This window comes from Mesoplodon mirus (assembly GCF_964341445.2).
Source record: "Mesoplodon mirus genome assembly, chromosome: 15".
Classification (NCBI taxonomy): Eukaryota; Metazoa; Chordata; class Mammalia; order Artiodactyla; family Ziphiidae; genus Mesoplodon; species Mesoplodon mirus.
In genome coordinates, this window is record NC_138991.1 from 4,329,110 (window position 1) to 4,354,995 (window position 25,886).

A 25,886-nucleotide genomic window follows, 5' to 3' on the forward strand; every position below is an offset into this window, starting at 1 on the left:
CAGCAGGTTCTCCTCTCCCTCCATCCCAGCGGCCTTTGAATTTCACCTGTGCACCTTCAGAGACCTCCTAGGGCCAAATGCCCTTGGCTAACAGAGGCGGTCAGGGCCGTGGCCCCCTCCCTCAACAGAACACAGCTCTAAGGGACCCAGTGCGGTTTCAGTGACCCCTAAGGTGATGTGGCTAGCTCACCCCTCAGAGCTGTGGGCCAGGTGGACGTGCATCGGCGGACCACAGCCAAGTTCAGAGGGGAAGGAAGGGTCCAGGGGCTTGGCTCCGCGTGTCGGACCCGTCACAGGTGCTGAAGAAGCAGAGTGGGTCACAGGAGAACTCAGTTACTTCTTCTTGCCTTGAAAGTTGTGGTTTCAAATGGCTGGCCTCCCTCCCCCTCCTCCTGCCCGATTTTCCTGTCACTCTCTGAGTTTGAGTTGCTTCTAGGGTAGGAAAACCCTGGTGTATCACCACCTGTCAACGCTGGATGTCCTATTCGTTTCCAGCCTGAAAATGTCACCGTCCCTCCCTTTAACCTGCATTCTCCAGGGCTGAATGCTCCCTGACCCCCAAGCCCCACTCTGACCCTTACTGCAGGCCCTGGCCTACGAAAGCTGAGTCATCTGGCAGGCCCAGCTCTGCAATCTGAGGCTCAAAACGAAAACAGGGCGCCTTGGGCAACCCGGCATTACACCAAGTGCTCCGGGCCCTGTTGACGGCAGGGGTCACAAGCCCACGACGCCGGCCCGGCCTGTTATAACACTGACGCGCGTGGACCTCCTTGGAGAATCCCAGGGCGCCTTCAGAACATCCATGTCTCCCAAGACGGCAGGTACCGCAGAGCTTGTAACCCGGTGCATCATTTTCACCCAACATCAGGGATGCAGCCCCAGACCTCACAGCAGTCATCAGAGGCTGGGCCTAGGGACCGTCTGTGTCCCATGTTATAAAACTTGTGGTTGGACTTTGCACCTCTTGGGCCCTGACCGCTTATGGGGACTTGGGGGTCCCCAAAATATCTGTCACCCTGCAATATTGGGACCATTCTGGTCATTCTTCAGCAACTAGGAGGTTTTAGCTTGTTCTTTGGAGGAGACCAAACACCCACCTCTTAGGAAGACCCCACCTGGATGACGGATGTCACGGGGGTCACGGGGACGACCATGCCGGCTTGTTTCCTCACGTGGATGAAGGACAGATTGGCTGACTCACCTTGGCCATGGAGGAAAGAGGGGCAGGAAGGGGAAGTCCCGGCTGGAAGCTCCCTTCCCACACCTGCTACACCCGAGGGAAGGGAAAGGCTTTGGCGCCAGGGCCAGGACACCTGTTCGGGCAAATCAGCCTCTGCAGATGTGGTTTCTGTGCCCCATCCCCACTGCTCAAACCTGGATGTTTTCTCACGGGATCGGCGTGGAGGGTGGGCAGCCCCATCTCACCTCCTAACCAGGAACTGACTCACACTAAGGGTTCAGAGGAGCCCACTTGCAGGGAGATAAAAGACACCTCAACACATAGACCTCAACTGGTAGAGGCCGTGTCTATATGTTGCCTCAGCGATAGCGTCTCAGGAGCAGGGACTAAGCCCTGCTGGGATTCCGTGGGTGCCCCAGGGCTTCCAAGGGTGGTCACAGAAATGGCTGGAAGTCCATGGGGCAGACACCGTGGTTTCTGATTGCGGGTTTGGTGCCGGCAGAGGGAAAGAGGGGGTGGGCGTGTGGGGATGCCCATGTAGTCCAGGGAAGAGCAGGGTCCCCGCATCTGAGGACCCTATAGCCAAGGCTGTGGGCCCTAGAGCAAAAAGCCTGGACCCTCTTCTCCCAGGACCAGGGAGGCCATTCTGTGGTCAGCTCAGGTGACTGCCACTCAGGAGGAGCAGGGGGAGGGGAAATTCTTGAGTTACGAAACCAAGGCCCCCAGGGTCCCACTTCTGCTTTTGTTTCTCTGTTTGAAGATGAAACGCTTTGTTAGCAGAAACCTCAACCAGCAGCTTTGGAAGTTGGAATGTAGAATTAATGATTCAGGCCCAAGTGAAACTTTCTTCGAGGGGCATTTTCTGGAAGGATCCTGTCTTCCTTCACTATGTAGGGAAAATGTCTCTCCAAAAAGGGCCTGGGCCTTCGGGAAGTGGCCTTCAGAAAGCTAGACCAGGGCACAGTCCTGCGGGGAGACCCCCTGCCCATCCCCGGAGGCCGGGGCCCACGTGGGATGCGGGGAGAGGGGCACCTCTCCGGGGCCAAGGGTCCCAAGAATCCAAGGCTGGGGATGCCCGAGAGTGAATGGGGTCTGACGGATGGGAGGCTCGTGGCTGGTGGCCGGGTAGGGTCTTGGGTCAGCTGAGGCCTGGCGCGTGACCCGAGTCCTGGCGGCGGGCCGTGCGGGGCGGGGCCGGGTCACCGGGGGCAGCCGCGCGCCCCGCCCCGGGGGAGTGTCCCGCCCGCGCGCAGCCACCTTAAGGGCCGGGCGGGGCGGCCGGGGCGGAGGCTGGTGGAGGAGCTATCGGCGCGGGATCCGAGTCGGGATTCGAGTCGGGGTCCGATCGCACCGGCGAGGGAGCCATGGCGTCGTCCGGGCCGGCGCAGCTCGTGCTGCTGCTGCTCGTGCTGCCGGCGAGCGCGGCGCGGGCCGGCCTCCACTTCCGCCCGGGCCGCGGCTGCTACCGGCCCCTGCGGGGGGACCAGCTCACCCAGCTGGGGCGCAGGTCGGGGCGGCTGGGGGAGGGGGCTGCCCATCTCCCGGGGCTTTGCGCCCTCTCCCGCCTGGGGGACCCTGCCGCCTCCTTGGGGTGCCAGGAACCAGGACGCCCAGCCTCCCTTGACCTCTGAGGGTCAGGGCCAGCCCCGTTGCTTTGGGGGCGCGCTCTTTCCCATTTGCGGGGTTGGACGAGGCGCACCGGTGCAGGAGGCAGGCCAGCCTCGCCGCCCTGGCATTTGGAGCATGGCTGGCGGAGCGGTCTGGTTCCTGCACTGCGGGGGGCGCGTGTGTGCCCTGCCCCCTTCAGATTCTGAGCGGGCTGGGGCGTCTCCTGGCTGAGACGGCCCGCTCCCTCTCGCTCGCAGTTTGGGGAGGGGAGAGGGCGCTGGGGACGGTGCCTGCGCGCCCGACCCCCGGGGCCCCAGTGCTGATTCCAGTGGTGGTGGTCTGTTCCCAGGACATACCCCCGGCCTCACGAGTACCTGTCCCTATCGGATCTGCCCAAGAGCTGGGACTGGCGCAACGTGAATGGGGTCAACTACGCCAGTGTCACCAGGAACCAGCACATCCCCCAGTACTGTGGCTCCTGCTGGGCCCACGGCAGCACCAGCGCCATGGCGGGTAGGTCGGGGACTGCGGCCCTTCTTCACTGTGGGCCAGGAGGGCCCGTCCGGCTGCCTTCGTTGTCAGTACCGGCAGCTGCAGCCCAGGGTCCCGGGGGCCTGCAGTTCTGTGCCAGGACTCAGCCTGGCATGGGGCGGTGTCTGCGTCAGGCCTAGGGGAGCGGACCCGGGGCCTGTGGATGCCCGGCAGTCACAGGACTGGAGACCTGTGACAAACGGCTCCCAGGAGCCTTATCTGTCCCGAAGCTTGTGACCTGGGCTCTTGGGGATCAAACCACAAACTCACCGAACCCCCTGCTGGTGTTTGGGTATGCGGAAGTGAAGCTGCTTTTCAGCGTAGTTAATATTTGAAATGAATGCCTGCCCTGGGTTTGGAACATTGAGCAAGGCTGGCCGTTTTCTCATCTGGGCCTTAGCCGCCTGGCTGCAGCGAGGGCGGGAAACCTCGAGGCCGGGGTTGGGGGGCGGGGGGGATCCGAAGTCAGCGCCGCTCTAGAAGGCTGCTGGGCCTGCCTTGGTAGGGGAGGGAGGGGGACTTCACACCAGCCTGGGCCTTCATTCATCTCGGAGTTCCGGGAGCCTGCAATCACGCCGGAATCTTTCGAACTCCTGCCCTGTGGCATTGTGTTAAGCCAATGTGTGGCTACCGCCCTTGGCCTAGCTCAATGTCTCATCCCATTTAAGCCTCCTGGCTGCCCTGTGATTGCTCCCACTTTGCAGATGAGGAGACAGGCTCTGGCAGGGAGGTCAGGAGACTAGGCCTTTGTGGGAGTGACAGCCGGAAGCAGAGCCCGGAAGCTGGGCTGTCTTTAGGATGAGGAGTAGGGGTGGCGTCTGGACCCCAGGGCCAGCCGGCTGTACTGGGGGCATCTGGCAGGGTCTCATGGTGGCCCTGCCCCGTCTCTCCTGGGGGCTGGGCTGTACTTCCGACCCTTCAGGAAGGAGGAGGGTGGGGGCGGGTAGGCTGAGCCCCTTTTTATTTTATTTTATTAAAAAAATTTGTTTTGGCTGCACCCCGCGGCTTGCAGGATCTTAGTTCCCCAACTAGGGGTTGAACCCCGGCCCACAGCAGTGAACACGCCGAGTCCTAACCACTGGGCCACCAGGGAACTCCCTGAGCCCCATTTTAAGGTGTAGGAGCTCTTCTGGGCAGCTGGGGAGGCCCCTGACCGGGATGGAGATGGACAGGGCCCCTGGAGAATGCGGAGCGAGGCTTAACCACTGGAGCCGCTGGGAGACTTCAGGGCCCCGCAGGCCAGGCGGGCAGGCAGGCAGGCAGGCAGGCAGGCAGGGTGGGTGTGGGCGGGCCTCGAGCGAGAGGCTCTGGGCAAAGGCCTGGCAGGAATGGCGCACTCCCTGGCCTGGAGGAACTGAGTGGGCCTTTGTGGCAGGGGCCTAAGGGTGGGTGGGGGAAGCTGAGAAGGTCACCAGGGGCCCTACCCCCAGGGGAGGGGCCAGGCAGAAGCCCCAGGGATCTTAGGGTGGGAGTCACATGCCAAGATTTGCATCTGTAGAGGAGTGCGGGGGCCTGGAGGGGATGGCCTGTCCCTGTTCAGCGGTCAGCCCTCCACTTGCTGGAGTGGAGTCTCCTGGGCAGATGACTGCTTCTCCCCTCTTGCTCTCCAACCCCTAACGGCCTCCCTAGCAGCAGGCATCCTCTTCCTCTTTCGCTGAGAAAACAGAAGCCCCCAGAAGGGGACTTCCACGGTGCCCGGCCCAGCCGCCACCTACTGCAGCTGGTCATAGCCCGCCTTCCCTCCTGTCCCCGGCCGTCCAGCGTCTGAGCCCCTGGACAAGGCCATCCCTGCCGATGCTCAGACCTGGCCATCTCTGAACCCCACCCCGTCTCCAGCCGCCACCCCACTTCTGGGCTCCTGGAGGGGCCTGCAGTCCCCACCTTCTCCCTGCCAACCCGACCCCCTCCCGTCGCCTGCCAGCTCCTCGCCGAGGTCACCGGCACGGGGCCGCCCGGGGCAGGTCTGGTGGTTGCCCCTGGGCCTCACCCTGCCCGGTTGTGCTCGATCAGACCCTCCCCGAAATGTTTTCCTCGCCTTTAGCCACAGGCCCCCCCCACCCCCGGTCTCTGCCTCACTGGCCCCTCCTTCACCCGCCCGCTTCACTTCTGGACACTGGGCTCCCCGGGACCCTGCACCTGGACTCGGCCGTCACGCCCACCCGCGGGACACCTCAGACCTCACGTGCTCCTCTTTTCTGCCACCACCCTCACCCCCAAACCGGTTCTTCCCCGGCCTCCCTGATCGCTCCGGGAGAAAGCCACCCCTGCCTCACTCAGGCTCAGGCCCAGGCCCAGAGGCGGCCGGCCTCCTGCTTTTCACCCGCAGAACATCGGGCCGCAGGGCTGGACTCTACCTTCCAAGCACCGCGGCGGAGCTGCCCGCCCGCCCGGTCCGCCTGCTGCTCCCCTGGTGGAGCAGCTCAGACCCAGGCCGGGTCCCTTTTCTGTTCCGCTTGAAACCCTCCAAGGTTTCAGGCAGATAGAACAAAACCCTGGCTTGCCCGCAGAGCCTGTGTAAGCTGGCTCCCCGTTCCGTGTTGGGACCCAGTCTGGACGCCAAGAGCTGAAGAACGGGGCGGGTCCCCTCAGGTGGGAGGGGTTATTGGGTGAAGCGGTGTCAGCTGCAGGGTCAGCAAGGCCGGGGAGGAGGCTTGAGCGCCCAGGGCGGGCGCGGCGGGAGGCTGCTGAGGAGCCTGGGGAGACCAGCTTGGCTGGAGGACGGGGCTCACCCGCACAGGGGGGTCCGCAGAGGGCTGTCCGCGGAAGAGCACTGGGCGGTGCGTCCAGGGGCGCTGTGGGAAGGGCCGGGGCACGTGCTGGTGACCGGCCGTGGGTTCCACAAGCCCGGGGCTGGTCACAGGGCTGGATGTACAGCCCTGTGGGCCCAAGGGCCTAGGAGGTGACCCCAGGGGTGTAGGGGACCCGGGGCTGCAGGAGGGAAGGAAGGGGGCGCCTGGAGGGGCTGCTGGTGGGTGGAGGGCCCGGCCGCTGGCTCGCCGTCATCAGGGACGGAACAGGCGCAGCTGCGGTGAGTTCTGAGCTGGAGGTGGGAACTCGGGATGCGGCCACGAGGTGGGCGGCTGCGGAACGGTTGAAAACAAGATGGCGGGCCCTTGGTGGGGTTGGCTGCGGGGCCCCGCAGGATGCCGTCTGTGCAGGGAAAGGGGGGCAAGGAGCGGGGGGCCGTGGCTGCCCTCAGCCGTCCCCAGCCGCCCCGTGGGGTGTGTGGGCCCAGGCGCGTGGGGAATGAGAGTGGGGTCGCCGACCGGCCCCTAGTCTGGCTCCCCAGTGCCCTCGGGTTCTACCAGCCTTCAGGCAGGACACGCCCGGCCCTGCCCAGATGGCACTTGTAGTGGGGGGAGGGTGGGCATCGGTGCCAGGAAGGGCCCGGGAGGCCTCTCTGGAGAGCAGGGACCCCAGGGAGGAGGGGAGGGCCCTCCAGAGAGGGATGCGTGGCCCCCGGAGCGGCAGGCAGTGGGGTGGGTGCTGACCAGCATGGGTGCTGCCCCCGCAGACCGGATCAACATCAAGAGAAAGGGAGCGTGGCCCTCCATCCTGCTGTCCGTGCAGCACGTGATCGACTGCGGCAACGCCGGCTCCTGCGAGGGGGGCAACGACCTGCCGGTGTGGGAGTACGCCCACTGGCACGGCATCCCCGACGAGACCTGTAACAACTACCAGGCCAAGGACCAAGGTAGGGCCTGCTCATCCCCCAGACGCACGCACACACACACACACACTCACACTCACACTCTGCCCTCTTCCCAGCGCACGTGTGGCCCGGAACCCAGGCCGGCACACTTCTCAGGGCCTGTGGCCGGGGCCCTGGGGGAGGGCGGGACAGAGCTGGGAGCGCCCTGCGGCCGTGTGTCTCCTGGGGTGCGGGGACGGGAAAGGTGGGGCCTGGCATCCTTGGTGGGAAGACCAACAAAAAAGGACTTGGGATGGGGGTCTCCAGCCTGCGTGCCCTGCGGCCAGGCCGGGCCCTGGTGTTTGGGTTTTGACGTGTTGGCATTTTGGTGGTTTCATGGCCCTTTGTAAGGGGAATGCTCATCAAGGGAAGAGTGTTTTTCAGGAGCCGGGTATGGCGAGCAGGCAGGAAGCAGGCAGGCCCGGCCTGGTTTGAGACCCTGGTCCCGGCTGCCTGCATCTGGGTGGATTTGGAGCCAAGGGCGCTGCACGGACCAGCGGATGCAAGCTGGCCTGGGGCCCTGGAGGCGGCACGGTCCTTCCAGGCTGCTCCCCTTGTAAACCCAAGGAAAGAAAAGTCCAAACCCTAACCCCACAGTGGGCATTTTAAGTCACCTGTCTGAGCTCCCTCGTAACCAGAGCAGAGAGCTGAGACCAACTCGAAAGGCCTTTTGAGACAGGAGCGGGGAGGACGGCGGTGTGTGGGGGGGAGCCTGGGGGGCTTTTCTGCCCCCCCTTCCATCTGTAAAATGTGTGCTCAGGCCCCTGTACCTTCTGAAGGCGCCATCCCACGCCCACAGGCTGCCCCCGCCTTGCCTCCCAGGCCGTATTGCCCAGCCAGGAAGCATCTTCCCAAACTGGTCCAGTGAGTTGTTGAAGTGATAGATGCAGCAGGGGTCAGAGAACCAAGGAGAGGTGTCCAGGATGAAGGGGAGAAGGGAGGGCCCCCGAGGGCTCAGAATCGGGAACCAGGCGGTCCTTGTGGCCCTGATCCGCCCAGAACTGGTCTTGTCTGTCCTCGGCCAGGCCCCTCCTCCCACCTAGTACAACAGGGCCAGATGGAACTCACGGGCACCTGATTGTTTGCAATAAGTAGTCCTGGCTTTTTTTTTTTTGGCTGTGTTGGGTCTTCGTTGCTGCACGCGGGCTTTCTCTAGTTGCAGCGAGCGGGGGCTGCTCTTCGTTGCGGTGCGCAGGCTTCTCATTGCGGTGGCTTCTCTTGTTACGGAGCACAGGCTCTAGGCGCGCGGGCTTCAGTCGTTGTGACACGCAGTCTCAGTAGTTGTGGCTCGTGGGCTCTAGAGCACAGGCTCAGTAGTTGTGGCGCATGGGCTTAGTTGCTCCATGGCATGTGGGATCTTCCCCGACCAGGGACCGAACCCGTGTCCCCTGCATTGGCAGGCGGATTTTAACCGCTGCGCCACCAGGCAAGTTCCAGTAGTCCTGTCTTTGTATTAGCAAATGTGGCCACAGATCCACCTTTTTTCAGGTTGTCCTGGGCATTTGGTGTCCAAGGGACAAATTAAACCAACAGTTTAATCCTCAAGGAGTTTAATGTCTTGGGAGAGGAGTCTGGATAGATACAAAACTATAACAGAAATAGGTAACGTGAAAGCAGTAGAAAGTGGTGCCACGGGCCGAGGCAGGATGGATGAGGTGAGAAGTAATACTGTCTAGGGCCCAGGAAGGATGCAGGAGACGGTGTGGAGTCTTCCAGATCTAATAGCTGCACTGTTTTTTGAGGCCTAATTATTGATACCTCCTCAGACCGAAATAATAAGAAAATGCTTATTTTTTCCCCAAATGTGTCGGCCTATTCACTAGCCAACAATACAGTCTTATTAAAAGTGAATAATCTAATTACACTCTATTCTTAGCTGTAGAGTATTGTGCAAAGGCCTTTCTCCTGACTTTAAAGGAAAAGTGGAGCTTTTGAGCACCTACTATGTGCTAATTAACGTTTCTATCCACTGAGGCCTGGGGAAAGGCTTTTTATAACTCCTGCCGCTGAAGGAAGAGGGTAATTAAACACCCGAGGGCAAGAAGATTTCCATTATTAGCTGATGGATGGAGCGTTCAGTTAGAAGAGTGGAGATTGGGTCTGGGTGTACTACTTTGTTCAGGGGTTAACGAGGAAATGGCTTCACGCTGACTTTCCGTGCTGTCCCCAGAGTGTGACAAGTTTAACCAGTGTGGAACGTGCACTGAATTCAGCGAGTGCCATGTCATCAAGAACTACACCCTCTGGAAAGTTGGCGACTACGGCTCCCTCTCCGGGAGGGAGAAGATGATGGCAGAAATCTATGCGAAGGGCCCCATCAGGTGAGGAGCTTTGAGACCCCTGCCTGCAGGGGGCGTGCACGCTTCCAGTAAAAGGGACCCGGGTGATTTTCACCCCTTTCCTTCTGGCCAACTTTACCCACAAGGCTGGAGACACAGCTGCCACGTGAGTTTTCTCAAAAGTAAAGCTCAGTAGCCCATGTGCCCCTCGTAGGATTATTGTGAGGGAAGGACGCATCCATGGACAGCTCCCAGAGTGTAGCCAGTGCTCTGGGGCGGCTGGGGCGGCTTCGGTAGGGAGGACGCCAAGTGAGTAACAACAGAAGTTTGGGCAGAATCATCAGGTGTGCGTTATCTGAGCTGGATCCACACGGCTCTTCCTAACGATGGTCAACTATGGCCACTGAAAGCGCTCATTCTTTCCCTGCTTGCTCTCAGCTGCGGTATAATGGCAACGGATAAGATGTCTAACTACACCGGTGGCATCTATGCTGAATACCACAACAGGGCCTACATAAACCACATAGTCTCCGTGGCCGGCTGGGGTGTCAGCCATGGGACAGAGTACTGGATCGTCCGGAATTCGTGGGGCGAACCATGGGTAAGACATTTCCACTGCGACTCCTCTCACTTGGATGGTTCTGGGGGTTTTGTAGCTGAGACCTGCGGCCCTGAGCAGAGGGGCTTCAGGCTCCAGACACGTGGGGTGAGGGCCTTCTGCGCTGCACGGGGCCTGTCCCCGTCCTGTGCGTCGCAGCACGTTTAGCAGCATCCCGGCCCCTACCCAGTAGATGCCGGATGCTCCTGCCCGCTCCCCAGCTGTGACAACCAAAATACGTCTGCAGACATTGACAGATGTCTCCCGAGGGGGACGGGGGCTGAGAAGTGCTGCTTTAGAAGTTGCCCTTTAGCTAGCTTCTATCCTTCTACAACCATCTCATTCTTTTTCTTGCCATACTTTCGGCTCTCCTAAGTAATACTGTGGAGTTTCTTCAAAAATACTTTTTGAGTTGAGTCAAAAACCCAGGGGAATTAAATTAACTGCCAGAATTTTCATTTCTAAGACCTAGTATTAACCATTAACAGCTGAAGACACAAATTCATTGTTACGAAATCAGGGAAGGTGATTTATGTCGAAGTGATGAAATGTCAATGTTTTTTATTAAACGACTATAAATGGGGATATTAATAGGTAGTCGAGTCATCTGGTCTAAAGAGTCGATCAACATTTTAGTTACATTAATTAGCTCTCGGCATAAGGGCCATGTACCCCTCGTGTTGAATATTAACCAAGTTAGATATTTCACGAAAGCTATTTCCGAACAGGGGTCCCAGGAAAGGGGAGGGGCAGCCGAGCGGGTGGCTGGGACGCTGCAGGCCCCGCCGAGCCTGAGGCTGAGTGAGGAGGGGAGGGAGTCAGTCTGCGCACAGCGCAGACAGGATCTGAGCTGACGCACGGTCCCACTCCTCACAGGGTGAGCGAGGCTGGATGCGCATAGTGACCAGCGCCTACCAAGGTGGCAAGGGTGCTGACTACAACCTTGCCATCGAGGAGAACTGCACATTTGGGGACCCCATCGTTTAAGGCAGACGTCTCCAGAGGAGCGGCTCTTGAAGAAATGATCGCATGAGCCGTAACCAGAGGGGATCCCACCTTCACGGGCACTGGGGTGGTACTGCCGTGGTTTGAAGGAACTGGGGGTTGGCGGTCACATACGTGACGGCCGGTGACTGCCCTGGGCGCCGAGGAGGGACGGCCGCCGCGATGCCGCACGGGCTGAAAGCGTTCCTGGGGCGGGGGAGTCGCGGAGGAGACGACCCAGCACCCGCACAGGACGGCTTCCTGCCGGGAGGACGGCAGCGCACCATCTGCCTGGAGAAGCGTGATCCATCAGGTGGTGAATGATGTGACCTCCGTTTTCTTCAATAAATGATTTGACGACTGTGGTCTGTGATGTATTTAAGAGGTGGACCATTTCAGACTTGTCATCACCAGTTCCTCTGTCACCCTGAAATCAACGGTAGGGCCGCAGGGGGATGGCGATCTCAAGTGGCCAAAGGGGTGAATAAAATGCACACTTCACACCAGAACTGAATCTGAGTGCTTTATTTACACACGAAAACAACATTAACACCGAGACCTACACCTTCCAACCGCAGGGCTTTTTATTTGTTCTCGGAAAATGAAAGCAATTGCAATAATATGAACTAACCGACGGAGCCTTGTGAAACTTAAATCAACTCTGAAAATAGTGCATCTAAGTGTCTCAGTTTCTGAATTTCCACCACCCCCGGGGCTGACAGTTGGCTACATCCCAAGAGGTAACGGGAACCTAGTTCCGCCACTGGGGGAAATGAATACTGTAAACAGGACTTGGGGGCAGCCCTGGACTCACGAGGAGAGGGGACTGTTCCTAATAGCCATTACATCTTCCTTCTTAAAAAAGTTATCCACCTCCTCCCACCAGAGCCCATTTCCAAGATGCGGACTGGGCCTCTTCAACAATAGCTTCTGGAAAGGGTTTTTCCACAGCGGGTCTCCTGGAATGTTCTGCTCCAGCTCTGGAGGATGCTCTGAATCAGTTCACCAAGATGAAGTTAGACTTGCAGTGAGCTTTAACAAACAGAAGGAAAACAGGCACTGGGTTAGAAACAGGAGGGAAGCAATGACATTGAGAGCTGCAGCCCAGAGACGCTCGCGCCAGCCCTACCTATAAACTCTGTCACAGGGTCGTGTTCACCTTCTGTTTTAATGGTGCCGGCGATGCTGTCGTTCTCCAGGATAGGAAGGAAAAGCTGCACGAAGTCAGAGGTGTAGGGGGGCGCAATGACGTCGAGCACCTACGGGGAGCACAGCCTGTGAGCGGCTCCGACCACCAGTCAGACGGCAACAGTGCGGCGAGCCCCCTCCCCCAGCCCCGGCCATTGTGCTTCCTGCCGACAATCTCCGACATTAAGACGCCCAGGGGTCAGGAAGGTAAGACACTGTTCCTGCAGGTAGGAGGTGCCTGGTAGACTGGTGTCCGTGTCACTGTCATCACTGTGACTATGCGAAGGCACGGCTCCCGGAGTTCGGTGCAAGATGACTACACCAAGCCCAGAAAGGGCGCTGCCAGGGGAAGCGGTAACCGGCGCGCGCTGACCTCAGTCACAAAGTGGCGAATGAGGGAGATGTCGGTGTCCAGCTTCTCCAGACACTTGCGGATGTAACTGACCACAGGGAGCACGTAGCCCCGGCTCAGCAGGTGCACCATCCTGTCCAGGAGGGTCTTCTTCAACTCGAGCTGCACGGGCGGGGTGACAAGGCTGAGAAAGGGGCCGCCTTCCCACTGTGCGGCCCAGCCCGAGGGCTGCCCGCTCACCTGTTCCATCACGTCCAGCTGGGAGTGCTCCGTCTCGAAGAGCTTCACCAGCAGCTGCAGGACCTGCGGGTGGAGGAGCTGGTGGCAGGTGCTGATCTACAAAGAAGCCAAAGGCAGCCGCCCTGAGTGCTATGGCTGGGCCTCTGGGCTCCCCGTCGGCCCCAGAGAACCGCCACCAAAGACAGCTTGCGGCTGACGACGGCGGTCCCAGCACTCGGCCCGGGGCCGGTCAGCCTCTGCCCCATTCCTCATCCTTTCAGGGACGCTTGATAAAAACTGAGATCTGGGGAGTCAACGAAACCAGCTCCTTAAAAGGAAACTCCTCATTTAGAACAGAAAGAACCAGCTCTGGAAGGACTGCCTTCTGAAGGCGTGGAACAGACGTGCGGGAGCCTCGGACCCGGAGCTGGGGGGTCCGCAGCCCCTACCTCGTCCAGCAGCGCCAGGTGCACCGGGGTGTGGTCCGTCTGCAGCTGGAAGTACCTGGGCTCTGACACAGTCCAGTCGACCCACTTCAGCACACCCATGGCCACCACTGGAAACCTTCAGGTGAACAAGGCAGAACGCTTCCTTTAAACAAAGTTTTCTAAAGGGCAAACACCAAAACTAAACACCAGCAACTCAAGCCAGCCCATCAAGTCACTCTTCAACGTGCTCTGCCAGGGAGACACGATGAGCTGAGATCAGGCTGACGAGACCAGCATCCTCTCAAACGTGCAGCTCGAGAACCCGCATCCCACACTCAGCTGACTCTGGACCAACTTTGCTGGTCTGAAAGGAAAAGGCCATTCATGCAACACTCCATGAGCCTGGTGGACTGGGCTGAAGCTTACTTTTATTTAGCAAACCCTTTCTTTGTCACTAGTACAAATTAAGGGAGGAAGATTCAAATGCCTAAGAGGACACCCTGTGTGTAAGCTTTTCTAGTGAATGCTTCTTTATATAACTGGCATGACACCCACCATCTCTATCTAGGCGATACTTTGTTGGTCTAACTTTTCCTGTAAATAGAGCCTCTTCTTCAAATCAATTTTTGTAATTCTGGTTGGTCTTCCTTTTTCTTAGTCTAATTTGCAAACGGACTTCTGGCAAGTAAACACCTGAAAATTACTCATGCTGCTAGAACAGTTTAACGTGCTCTATTTACGAAAGAGAAATACGATGAATAAGTATCTCTGAATCTGTTATGTTTTTTGAGCTTTTAATACGGAAGCTCAAACCCCTCGTCCCCAGGGAATCAGGGTGAGCGCCTCCTCGTGCTCACCTGATACACTGGTACAGGGTGCTCAGCTCGGCCACAAGCTCCGACGCCCCTTTGTTCTCGTTGCAACACAAGTTGTGAACAGTCTCAACAGCTTTTGATGTTGACTTCAGCTCGTCTTTATTGATGCTGACTCGCTTGTTCTGAAAACACACGAAGTCGGTGAATCCCGACGGTGCCCGCGTCCTTGCAGTTGGGGTAACCTGGCCTCGGCCCTTCTCTCTGCAAACCCCCGTCCCTGTCTCTGAAGTGTCCCCGTCACACAGCGAGACCGTCCGCCAGGGAGACCGGCATCTGTCGGTGGCCTAGGGAATCGGTTTCGTTTCTTTAGCCACACTTCAAATTACAGTTTAAATTAGTACCGTAGATGCTGTGCACCTTTCCTTGAGACATTTAGCACTTTGACTTATTTTATGCAGAAACACTAGAAAAGACATTTCTGACACTAGTTGGGCCCGTGATTCCCTGCAGCCAAAATTCCCAAATAACACCAAAGAGAGGAGGTTTCTGGCTCCCTAAAAAAGTCCATGAGTTCTCAGAACTGACAGTACCTTCTTCCAGGTCTCCACCACGCTCGCTGCGTATGCTAAGATGTGGATGTACTTGTGCTTGTGGTCCTGGTTGATCCTGGCCCCTGGTTTAAAGAGTGACTGCATGAACAGGTCCAGGAAGGCCGGCACCCGGATCTGAAGAGAAACACACAAACACACTGAAAAGGAACACAGGAGTGAGATGGCAGGTAAGTCCACACGCACCCATGGCAGGAGGGCCCGCTCAGGTCCACCGCTGCATGTGCTTCAGGGTGTGTGAGGGCCGAGGATGTGATGAGGAAGGACCAGGGGGAGGACAGAAACATTTCAAGAGGAACGTGCGCTCGCTGACTTCAGAGAGTTCAAAGGAACAACAACTTCCCAAAAGAAACACTTCTGATCGGCATTGAGCGTGTCCCATCTTGGGGTTAAAATGAAAAGCAACTCACGAGTTCAACAGGAGGCGGGTCCATGCTTGTAAACATCTTGAACAGGACTGTGATGTCCGCTGGATTCAGGGCTCCCTTGGACAACATAGCCCCAAGGGCCTGACACGCCCGGGGGTAGGAGGCAGCCGTGCCCAGTGCGAGCGTGATCTGACTGGCGTCATGGCCTCTTGATGAAAAAAAATCGTTTATGCCCCATCACTGATGAAGTGGCTCCCTGTCCTGCCCTCTCCTTTTCCTTCCTTCCTTCTTTCAGATTTATGCTTTGAACTGTTGGGGTCCCTTTGTTTTTTCATATTTCTCTCATCCACTGGTACGCTTACTAACTGACCCATGAAAACATTTAGAGCTAACTGGGAAAGAGTGGTTCAGTACAGCTCGCAGGGTTCCTAAAAGGAACCACGCACTTTTTAAGTATCTTAAGACTCCATTAGTAGACAATAAAGCTAGTAAGGGCTAGTTTTGTTCTGTAAGATATGGACCACGATCTAACAATCAGACTACTGAAGAACTATTTCAGGACTGTTGCCATGTGCCATTGATGAATCCCAATATATTGGGAATTTAGGTTCATAAATACTGTTAGGTTCATAAGTACAGTGAATTCAACGATAAGCAAATCATTTACCAAATATTCATCGAAGCAAAACTTTACGAAGCAAGCTCTCTTCACGTATTTAAAATTAGCCCGACTTTTTCAGCTCTACTGGATAAAAGCAAGTTTACCTATCTGTCAAAAACAGGAGGACCTAGAGTCTTCGGTTGTGGACACAGGGCAGTGTGGTAGGGGTGAGAGCAAGCTGACAGGCAGCCTCTCACCTCTCCTGGGCGAAGCGCTGGACCTCCTGTGCGGCCCTGCGCACGGCCGAGCCCCCCTGCTCCTCCTGGGCCAGCACGGACATCAGGGCCTGGGCGAACAGATACGTGTGCTCCCCGTGACACACCATCTTCTGGAAGACGGCAGGGAGACAGCGTGTGGGGTTTCAGGACCACAGCAATGACAAAGGCAGACAGAAGAGTCGGACTCCGACAATTCTGCACGCAAGTCCCCACCTGGGAAGGTGCCCTGCGACCCAGACCTTCTCCACAGTAAAGAGCATTTCCCGTTAGAAGATGCACGACCCCGTGCAAACGGCCTCCTCCTAACCTGAGCCACATCAAGTAAAGCGCTTACAGCAAACTCAGGGAGATTTTTTTCGAGGTTTTCTTCACCTCCGTCCAAAATTGTAGCTAGAGAGGTACGAAGCACTCTAGAAAACACCTCCAACTGCTGGCAGGCCGTGGACACGCTCGTGATCTCCCCTTGGTATCCTGCATCGGAAATAAGCTGCAACACGGAAGTAAGCCAAACACAGCGCTGACGAGCCGTGGCCCCACACCCACAGGAAGGTGGCCGCTGGCCAAGCCTGGGGTGAGAAGGGACGGGCACTGGTCGTGGGTCTCAAACTTCTGCTCGGGTCCCCGCTTCACCACTAACTAGGCTGGTGGTCCCAGTCAAACCCCCCACCCTTGACTCTTCATGTGTTTGACGGAGGAGATGGGCCAGGCGCTCTCAGAGGCTTCTCTCCGAACACAAGGCTCTGTGCCCTGTTCCTGCCCAATCCTAAAACACAGTCCACGTCGATCCCAAAACATACAAAGTCTATGCTTTTCTTTCTCGAAGTTTATGACTTACTAAAGTGAAACGACGAAAACCTTTACAAATAAAGCACGTAGGATCTTTTCAAAGGACACAGACCAACAACCAACCAAGTCAAAATCACCCTCATTCATAAATACTTTCATCTTTTCTCGGACTCTAGGACTCTTCCTACCTTAACAGTGAAGTTCAGCATCAAGCAGTCTGGGTGGGCTTCAGCCAGTTTGTAGAAAAGGTCTCTCCACGTGGTATGTGCAATCATTTGTTCAAGCCAAGCGGGGGTCTGACAACAAACAAACAAACAGCAAGGTAAGAGGCCTAGCTTTTGCCTAAGTGAAGGTTACCTCGTGTCCGCAGGCACAGCAAGAGCCCCCGGGCTGCTGCTCTGGCCGCGGTCCCTACAAAGGAAGAAGCAGACCCCGGGCTGCTGAGACCGTGAGACCGCTTGGTGGCCGGGCGGCCGAGCCTGAGCCCCGAACGCCCCCGCAGCGTGTGGAAGCTCCAGCTCCTCACGAGAGGGCACCGAAAGGCGCTTCCTGGGGCGTCTGGGGCTAGGGGCCGCCTCACACGCACCGAGTCGTGGTGCGCTGGCTGCACGCCCTCAGCAGAGAGAGGCAGGCGGTCTCGTCCGTCACCACATGCAGCGGCCACGAAAATGTGTCCCCTGCTCTCTGGCTGTGCGACTGAAAGAGCCGGGGCGGCCCCGAGTCCACCTCACACCCAGCACCTGGCGCTCTGAGCGCGAGATCTCCCTGCCCCGAGGAGAGCATTTCACAGGACATTCGGACTCTATGCAAGCTGGGTCTCACCCTGATTTCAGCCCCCGACTCTTATATGACTGACACAACGCGCCACACTCCACCGCGAGGTGGTATCAGCAAAAGACTCTAGGAGCTGGAATTAAAAGAGGGCAAAAGGTTCCTCACCTCTCCTTCTTCAGTAAAGATAGAATCTGCTTTGCGGGGGTCGAAATGTTTGATCAATAAACTCTTCAGATGATTTTCCACGGTTTCCTGAACCTGCACTGGTTCAACACCTGAAAGAAAATGAAAGCCACGAGATGGAAAATGGCAATCTCTCAATTCACTGTGTAATTTTAGAAAAGTAGACAGATCAAAAGTTTACATGCACATCAAATATCACAGAACTGCTTCTGACCACTTAGGATCTGGGGCCTCTTATAAAAATTAGTATTACTCATATTTGATGGTAAGACCCAAAAAGGAGTCCAGGGCAAAACACACAACGATGCTTGTTTACGTGGAAAGGACAGTGACATCTTCGAAGCCTCGCTAGGAACAAGGACAAATTGCCAAAATGGAAGAACATCCCCCCCCTCCCCCATGGAAGAACGGAGCAGATGCCAGCCAAGGGGCACGCTCATGTGTGATGACGTGACAGCAGGGAGTCACCTCGTTTACGGGCAGCACCCCCTCCACGATGCCATCTGTACTCAGCACAGAGGATTTACAGTAAGGCTCTACTTGGATCATATTAGCTAAAAGCCATAATCATGCCCAGTCCTAAATTAGCCATCATTTCTGTTTGCTATAATAGACCTCTTAAAAATGACACACTGAACATACACTGTATAATCCGCTACTTCTACAACATGGTAGGGAAAACAGCTCAATGAGAATCACATTTGCAGGTTATCTGTAAACCTCAATCATTGAATCAAAGATAAAAATCAAGCCGATGAAAATGGGTAAGAAGTTCAGTTCTTACTGACAGAGGTATTAAAAACCAGGAAAACAAACAAACCAACAAACAGAAAGAACCAGGAAAACAAAGAAGGCCTTTCCAATTTATCAGCATGATAATGACCCAGCGGCTAAAGGTCTGGCCGGGGAAGAGCCAGAACCAGCCCCCACAAAGCACCTGTCTGAATGAGCCACTCGGCCAGCAGGTTGACGGTCTGGGCCACAGCAGTGTAGTTCTCTGACAAGAGCTGGATAACGTTCTCTGGAGACCCTCCCGCCTGAAAATACCTAGAAAAGAGTAACAAACAAGCTCTGACACTCAAGTGGACGTAGATGCGCATGGGGATGGACAGCCATGGCAGGGTGAGGAGGAAGACAGGTTATTCAGGCTTTTAAAGTGGGGGGACCCCTAGAGGCCTTCCATTCCCGGACCGCATTCTTCTGAATTTCACGCATCATCTTTTGGGTCTATTACACAACTTTCTCCTCCCAGTGCAAACCACCTTTCTCACATACCTCTTCAGAGTGTTAAAGATGGAGGGTTCCATTATATAATCCCGGGTAGAAAATTTATGTAGGCATTCTTGCTGGACCTCGGCATCATCTTCTCCCTCTCCATAATCATCCTCCTGCTGTTGGGCAAAAAGAGCCAGGCTATTCTTCATTACTACAAATATCCTGCAATCTCACCTTAAACCCGTATAACGGTGTCCATGTCAAAAGTGTTCCACGGACTTCCCTGGTGGCACAGTGGTTAAGAATCCGCCTGCCAATGCAGGGGACATGGGTTTGAGCCCTGGTCCGGGAGGATCCCACATGCCGCGGAGCAACTAAGCCCGCAAGCCACAACTACTGAGCCTGCGCTCTAGAGCCTGCAGGCCACAACTACTGAAGCCCATGCTCCACAAGAGAAGCCACCACAACGAGAAACCCATGCACCGCAACGAAGAGTAGCCCCCACTCGCTGCAACTAGAGAAAGCCCACATGCAGCAACAAAGACCTAATGCAGCCAAAAATTAATTAATTAAAAAAAAAGTTCAACGTACGTCATTTCATTTGACTTTCACGACAATCTCATGAAGTACTCTGGACAAGTAATGAGTGGCTAAGAAAACGGAATCCAGAATCATACCAAGTGAGATTGTATCGCGACTCCACGCTGGCCAACTTGTGTACGCGGTCATACAAGTTACTGCATCTCATACAAGACACCTCACCTGGGCATCCATTTCTCTTCTAGTGAACAAAGACAACAATAGGACCTGCTCCCATTTGGCTGCTGTGAGGATTCCAGGAGCTAATTTTTGGAAGAGCCAAGCACAGCACCTGACACTTCGTATGAGTCCAGTAGGTGTTAGTTACTATTACTGTCCTCACTATTACTATTCCATATGTGCCATGCATGGAAGGCTTTCCGACAAAGACTGATGAAGCGATTCTTGAAGGCATAAGCCATCCATTTGCTGTCAGAAAGCGAAGCTCACTGGCTTGCCTCAAATCAGCAGGCCTGCCTGGATACCAGTCCCTGTTCTACACGGCAGCGACCTTAGGCAAGTCGCTGAATCTAAGGGCACAAGAGGATGATGATGTGATGACAATGGACTGAATGACCCCAAGGTCTGTCCAGCTTTAACGCTGTTACCAACAAGCAGATGCTTTTTGAACACTCGCTATACTGAGCACTATACTTCTCACCAGGAAACCTAAGAAACTGTAAGACAAGAGATGGCTTTTTCTGCTGAAGGAGTTTACAAACTAGTAACTGCCCCTAACATAATGGGGTAAGAGCTAGGCCAGAGATCAGCAAACTATGGCCCAGGGCCAAATCCATCCTCCTTTTGTCTTTGTAAATAAAGCTTTACTGGAACACAGCCACACAGCCCCCTTTTAAAAAACATATTGTCTATGCCTGCTTCCCCCCCATAAAATGGGCAGAGTGGAGCTGTGACAGAGACCTGCAAAGCCAACAGTATTTACTATTTGGCCCTTTCCAGAAAAGCTTGCCCACCCCTGATCCAGACTTACATGCTGAAAGCAGTGCTTTGGGAGCAGAAGGAACATGATTCCTTCACTATGGAGACTGGGGAGTCTTCTCTCAGACCTTATTTGAGTGGGAGCCTCGAGCAGGAACTTGTGAAGGAAGGCCGGCCTTTGCCCCAAGAGGCATCCTTGGGTGTCTGCGTTCTCGGGCTTCTACCCTGGGCACTCATCTTTTCCACTGCATCTTCTCCTGGGTCATGCCACTTCCCTGCTCATACATCTGGAATTTAGCCTAGATCTCTCTCTCTCTCAAGCTCTGGACTCAAGTATTCAACTGCCTATTCTCACTTCCATTCCCATGTCCCACGAGTACGGCAAACTCATGAGATTCCAAACTGACCTCCTCTTTTCCTTCGAAACAGATCTGCTTCCTACAACCCATGTTTTTGTAAAGAACTCCATCATCTCTACCTGTTTCCTTAAACTCACAAACCCAGAAGAGGTCTTCGATTTCTGCTCCCACATCCTGTCCAAAGACCCATCAATTCTCTCTCCCACGTGTCTAACCAGCTTGGCCCTCCCTTCCCTCTTTCCCTCTGCCTTTCCTTATTTTGGGCACGCTTGCAGTTGCAATGGTCCCCCAGTGGCGTGGTCCCATTCCTTCCTTTCGGTCACCTTTCACATTGATGCCACCATGACCTTAATAAGCCACAAATCTGATGCCTCTTTCTTGCTTAAAGTTTCCTATCTCCCTCAGAAAAGACATCCAGGCTCCAGCACGACTTCAACCTTCCGCTCGCGTGCCTCCGCAGTGTGGTCCCTCGGCACTCCCCACTGGCAAGCCGCAGCCGGACTAAGCTATCTGCATTGCAGTGCCCCTTAGCTTCTGTTGTCTGGACTCAATGTCACAGCAGCCTCCTTACACATCTTCCTGCCTCCCGCAAATCCACCCACCATGGGGTTAAGTGAACAGAATCTGGGTCACAGAAACTGATCTTCCACTGTCTCAAAATCCAGCTCGTGCCACCCTTCCTGTCACCTTTCTTGACTTTCTCTCTATCCTCCATGAAGTCAGAGTTAGAATGAACATGAAAAGAACATCTAGTCCACCCCTCTCATCAGTGAGAGCCTATCAGAGTCAGTGGGCCAAGTCGGGATCATGCTTAAAGTTCCCCAAACGTGAGACTCCCCAGCCTCCTGTCTGTGGGCGTCTAGGCCTGGCTCTGCCATCCCTAACTGCTTAAGCAAAGGTGAACAACTGGAGTGCTCAGTTTATAAAGTGAAGGCACTGGACTAGACGGCCCTTAGATATGCCCTAGTTGTAACGCGCTGTGACCGGAAGGCTTTGGTGGTCCGGCGGTTTGCTGGAGCGGAGATGGAGACAAAGGACTTAAGTGGGATCCCCATTCCTTCATGTATGAGTTTCATGACCTTGGGCAGATCACTAGGTCCTCCCGTCTCACTTTCTTCATTTACAAAATGAGCAGAGCTAACACCCAACTCAGTATCTTGAGCGTGGAATGAGATAATGCGTGAAAGCCCGAGCCAACACAGATTTTCAATTAGCTAAATCTGACTCTATCTCTCCACTCTATAAGCCTCCAACACCCTGGAATGATCCAACACGTGAAGCTTAGAGTGTCACTCCCTGCCCCCAACTCTTGAACAAGTCATGCTTTTCAGCAGCTCTCAAAGGCCCTTCAGAACCCACTGCTTCCACCAGGCAACTAACCCCACAGGCCTCCTTTCAGCTCCTGGAACACGGCGCCCACCTTTGCATCCCTGTACCCCAGCTTCAATACCCTCAGTGCCCGGCCAGCCCCTTTCAACGGGGCACGCCCCACTCCAGGCTTTCTTCCTTCAAAATATCACTTCATTATGTCCCCCAAACACCTAACCTTGACTCTTGTTACAAGGCAGGTTCCTAGGCGCCCCTCCAGACCAACTCCTCCCAGGCCCCAGGGGAGGGGCCTGGGAAGCTGGGTTTCAAACGTCACTGCGGGTGGGTCTTCAGATGAGAATCAGGTTGGGGCCCCCTGGCCGAGCGACAGCGCCCAGTTCCGACTGTGCAACCCCTGGCTTCGGGGGAGAAGGTTCTGAGCCTCCCTCAGCTTCCACAGCAAACCCTTGAAGGTCAAGGATGGACGATCCTTTCCTCCTTACTCAGGCCAAGGACTGATTACATCAGCCAGAGCGCCCAAGAGTATGGTTTACAAACAGTAAAGCACATGTGGGAAAGTCCAAGTTCCACTTTTCCCCCTCATGATGCTGAGTTGGATTGTTTTAAAGATTATGACTACTTTTCACACTGTGTGTCTGGGCCCAATCTTCCACCTTCGAGGTGGTGTCTGACCCTCCCGGCGGGGCTAGGAAGTCCCAGGACCCGGCCCCGAGGCCGCCCCAGGGCGGTCGGAAGGTCAGCTCGGGTCACGACTGGGGGGCGGTGCCCCTGCGGCCGGAGCCCGTCACTGGGGGGGACCGGGTCCTCACCACGCATCCCCGTCCAGTACCCCCCGAGAGGCCGCGCGCCCGGGGGGTGGTCGCGCGGCGGGAGGGGGCGGGGCGGGCTGTGCTTGGACCACGCGGCGGGGGCGGGGCCGGCCCGCCGGCGACGGAGACCAACAGTCCTCGTCGGGGGCGCCCGGTGCCCCCCTCACCTGGCCGCCGTCCGCCTCGTCGCCCCACTCGGCCGCGCTCCCGAAGTAGTCCTCGTCCATGATGGCGCCCGGCGCGGCCCCCGCCATCCTCTCCCGCGAGCGCGCGCGCGAGCACAGCGCATGCGCACGGCGGACGGGCGAGCGCACGCGCGGCCCCGCGGCCCCGCCCCCTGCGGACGCGCGCCTCATCCCAGGCGGGAAGCGCAGGGCCGGGGCGGAGGGGCGGGGCCGGCGCGGAGGGGTGGGGCGCAGAGGGCAGCCTACACGCGGCAGAGGGAACCACCCATATCGATCCAGGAGCGCAACCTGTTTGGGCCCCAGGGATATTGGATCGGGATAGAAGTTTGGAACTAGACTCACACGTGGCCTGGCTTCCGGTGCCAGCTCCGGGTCTTTTTCACTGGGAATTTTGGTCTTCTGAGCATCAGTTTCCTCATCTGACACCTGGGCACAAGGGCAGGGCCAACTTATTGGGCACGGGGTTTATGATATCACTTATATGTGGAATGTAAAATAATGATACAAATGAACTTATTTACAAAAAAAAAATAGACTCACAGACATGGAAAACAAACTTATGGTTACCAAAAGGGAAGGGAGAGGAATAAATCAGGAGTTGGGATTAACAGATACACACCACTGTATATAAAATAGATAACCAACAAGGACCTACTACTGTACAGCACAGAGAACTATATTCAATACCTTGTAATAACCTATAATGGAAAAGAATCTGAAAAAGTATACATATATATTCTGGATCTGAAAAAGAATATGTATGTATATACAGGTATAGATATATAGATCACGGCCACCACTTACAGAGGGCTCATCAGCACTGTGCTTTCATGCATCCCTTCTTTCCTCATCTGACTACTGCTTATTGTGTGTCCCTAAGTGCCTGGCACTATGCTACTCCTGGCTCATTGGTGCACAAATCGGACATCACCCTCGCCCTGGGGGAGCCTGTATTCACCTGAGGGAACAAACAAATGAGACAATAACAGAGCGTGACAAGTGCTGGTTGGTATTCTGTGATAATAGGAGAGCCCAACTTTGGCAATCTCTAAGAAACTTACATTTGAGCTGAGAGTCATATGGCAAAAGGAGCGAAGCAAGCTGGACCAAGGAGAGAACACTAGGAGAGCAGAACTGCCGGACAGAGGCTGGTCGTGTGTCCTTGGAACCCAAAGGCCACTGAGACTGGCACCTGGCAGGCCAGCAAGAAGGCTGGATGAAGTGGGAGAGGTAGGCTCGGGGAGATGGTGGTGGGGAATTGGGTTTTTCACTGAGGACTCTTTGGAAAGAGGTACTGCATTAACGTCTGAAGAGCACCAAGCGTGGAGCTTGCACACAGTAGGTGCTCAGTAAGTACTGGTCATTATGATGAGGATGAGGGAACTTGGAGTTGGGAATGCAAGTTAAGAGACCTCAGTCAGAGTTAGCGGGGGCTAAGAAGGGGCCGGGGCGGCTGCTGCGAGACTGAGTTTAAGTCCTGAGGATGCAGCAGACTTGGGGATGGCTAAGGAGACAGCCCGGGAAGATGTTCCTGAGACTTGCAGCCTGTGTGCCAGGGGTGGAGCACCATGGAGATAGGGAGCCCAGGGGGCGGGCTGGTTTCTGCACGCTGGTTTCTGCACGGGACCCTAATGAGTTCGATAATGAGTTCAGATTGGGTCGTGCTGATTGGAGGTGCCGCAGGAACACCCATGCCTGGATGTCTTGCAGGTGTCCAGAGGTGGGAGTCCGCGGCTCTGGATTAAGTGACTCGGCTCCAGCTTCTATTCACGAGATTAAAGTGTATCAAGTTAATGAGTGTCCCTGCTGTTGGCTTGTTTCAGGGTTCATTTTCATTTGTTTTCTGAAAATGTTGCAAAGAATGGATGGCTGTTAAACTCCCACTAGTTTTCCTCTTGGAATTTTTTTTTTAACAGTACCTGAATTGAAAGCAGGCAAATTAATGTATGTATAACTAATTGCTTCTATGGAATCGGGGACTATTTAACTCACCTCTCTCTCAACCAAAAAGTTACTTATTATTAAATGGATTAACAAACAACCCCTAGTGAAAGCATTACATTCTGTCTGTAAGTAGCAATGATTGAGAATAATTGAGTCTATAGGTCTTGCCTCCTGAGATATTGTTGACCTGTTGTTTTTGAAAAGCCTCATCTAAAATGTCCAAATTAGCTTGCATTACTGAAAATAAGGGCTCTAAAGTCTTTTAAGATATTTTCCTATTTCAGAAAAATTCTGGTGGAGAATTTCCTTGGAAATGAGAAGTTGGTTTCACTTAATCCATTCAAGAAATATTTACTGGGTGCCTACTCGGGGTTATGGGCTGTAAACCATAGACGTTGTTTATCTAGTCCTAATGGCAGAAAAGAGAAAAGAAATGTCGTCTCTGATGATAGGGAAAGTGCGGAGAGGAGAGGGCTTGACCTCAAAGAGAGAGGTCAAGGGAAGCCTTTCTAGGGAAATGATGTTTAATCTGAGACTTCAGACTTGAACCTGGAGGACAACGACAATACAAAGAGGGCACAGTAGAAAAAATCCAAGATGACAATGAAAGAAAATGACTGGAGAGCAAAGACGAAATGGGGAGGGAGAGACAGAGAGACAGAGATCCAAGCAGGAACCATATGGCCTAGAAACTTACAAGTGGTTTGGACTTTATCCCCGGGGTAATGGGTAGCCATTGAAAGCTTCTAAACACAGGAGTGACATGTCAGATGTAGGGTCTTCGGAAGGTCATTCTGGCCGCCATAGTGAAAGGGTTTGAAGGGTGCAAAGTAGAGGTTGGGAGACCAGTTAGGATGCTTTGGATGAGACATCCAGGTGAGACTTGATGGTAACTGAGATTGAGGCAGGTGTGAGGATGAAGTGAGTACATTTGGGAGAGGCTTAGGAGGCTGGACAGATAGAGTCTGAAGGGTCTTATCCGGTGAGTGTATAATAAACACCCCAGTATTGAAATTCCTCATCTTCTAGTCGTGCTGCAGCCCACTCCTCTCTGTC

At 55.2% G+C, this 25,886-nt stretch overlaps 2 protein-coding genes and 1 long non-coding RNA gene across 7 annotated transcripts in view; 2 read left to right on the forward strand and 1 right to left on the reverse strand.

The window, feature by feature from the left end:
* Nucleotides 1–2,418: 2,418 nt before the first annotated feature.
* Nucleotides 2,419–11,380, forward strand: CTSZ (cathepsin Z). Its single transcript, XM_082643744.1, has 6 exons — nucleotides 2,419–2,687; nucleotides 3,138–3,301; nucleotides 6,834–7,013; nucleotides 9,181–9,331; nucleotides 9,728–9,890; nucleotides 10,764–11,380. The coding sequence occupies exons 1-6, from the start codon at nucleotides 2,545–2,547 to the stop codon at nucleotides 10,872–10,874; spliced, it is 912 nt and encodes a 303-aa protein (XP_082499870.1). The 5' UTR covers nucleotides 2,419–2,544; the 3' UTR covers nucleotides 10,875–11,380.
* A 1-nt stretch (nucleotide 11,381) lies between these two features.
* On the reverse strand, nucleotides 11,382–22,963 carry NELFCD (negative elongation factor complex member C/D). Of its 5 annotated transcripts, none has more exons than XM_082643742.1 (15): nucleotides 22,869–22,963; nucleotides 18,747–18,859; nucleotides 18,409–18,518; nucleotides 17,454–17,563; nucleotides 16,703–16,810; nucleotides 16,063–16,215; nucleotides 15,708–15,838; nucleotides 14,892–15,057; nucleotides 14,464–14,598; nucleotides 13,916–14,055; nucleotides 13,080–13,194; nucleotides 12,652–12,747; nucleotides 12,433–12,573; nucleotides 12,001–12,130; nucleotides 11,382–11,903 (listed from the first exon to the last, which is right to left on the reverse strand). In XM_082643742.1, the coding sequence occupies exons 1-15, from the start codon at nucleotides 22,953–22,955 to the stop codon at nucleotides 11,869–11,871; spliced, it is 1,770 nt and encodes a 589-aa protein (XP_082499868.1). In that variant the 5' UTR covers nucleotides 22,956–22,963; the 3' UTR covers nucleotides 11,382–11,868. The 5 variants fall into 5 exon arrangements, with proteins under 5 accessions (XP_082499868.1, XP_082499867.1, XP_082499866.1 ...); XM_082643741.1 differs by having other exon boundaries at nucleotides 18,747–18,862; XM_082643740.1 differs by having other exon boundaries at nucleotides 16,036–16,215; nucleotides 18,747–18,862.
* The window catches only part of LOC309816355, a 60,765-nt gene continuing 49,441 nt past the window's right edge, over nucleotides 14,563–25,886 (forward strand). The window contains exons 1-2 of the long non-coding RNA XR_014296017.1: nucleotides 14,563–14,651; nucleotides 23,913–24,116. This is a non-coding gene — a long non-coding RNA (uncharacterized lncRNA). The remainder of the gene's footprint in view (nucleotides 14,652–23,912; nucleotides 24,117–25,886) is intronic.

Excerpts from the sequence above, each read along its gene's own strand:
- CTSZ (XM_082643744.1), top strand. The coding sequence starts at position 2,545 with ATGGCGTCGTCCGGGCCGGCGCAGCTCGTGCTGCTGCTGCTCGTGCTG. Across the intron at positions 7,014-9,180 it reads CTACCAGGCCAAGGACCAAG|AGTGTGACAAGTTTAACCAG; the intron begins GTAGGGCCTGCT and ends TGCTGTCCCCAG. Across the intron at positions 9,891-10,763 it reads ATTCGTGGGGCGAACCATGG|GGTGAGCGAGGCTGGATGCG; the intron begins GTAAGACATTTC and ends CACTCCTCACAG.
- NELFCD (XM_082643738.1), bottom strand. The coding sequence starts at position 22,955 with ATGGCGGGGGCCGCGCCGGGCGCCATCATGGACGAGGACTACTTCGGG. Across the intron at positions 16,216-16,702 it reads TGCTGAACTTCACTGTTAAG|CTTATTTCCGATGCAGGATA; the intron begins GTAGGAAGAGTC and ends TCCGTGTTGCAG. Across the intron at positions 15,058-15,707 it reads CAGCGCTTCGCCCAGGAGAG|AGGCCATGACGCCAGTCAGA; the intron begins GTGAGAGGCTGC and ends TTTTTCATCAAG.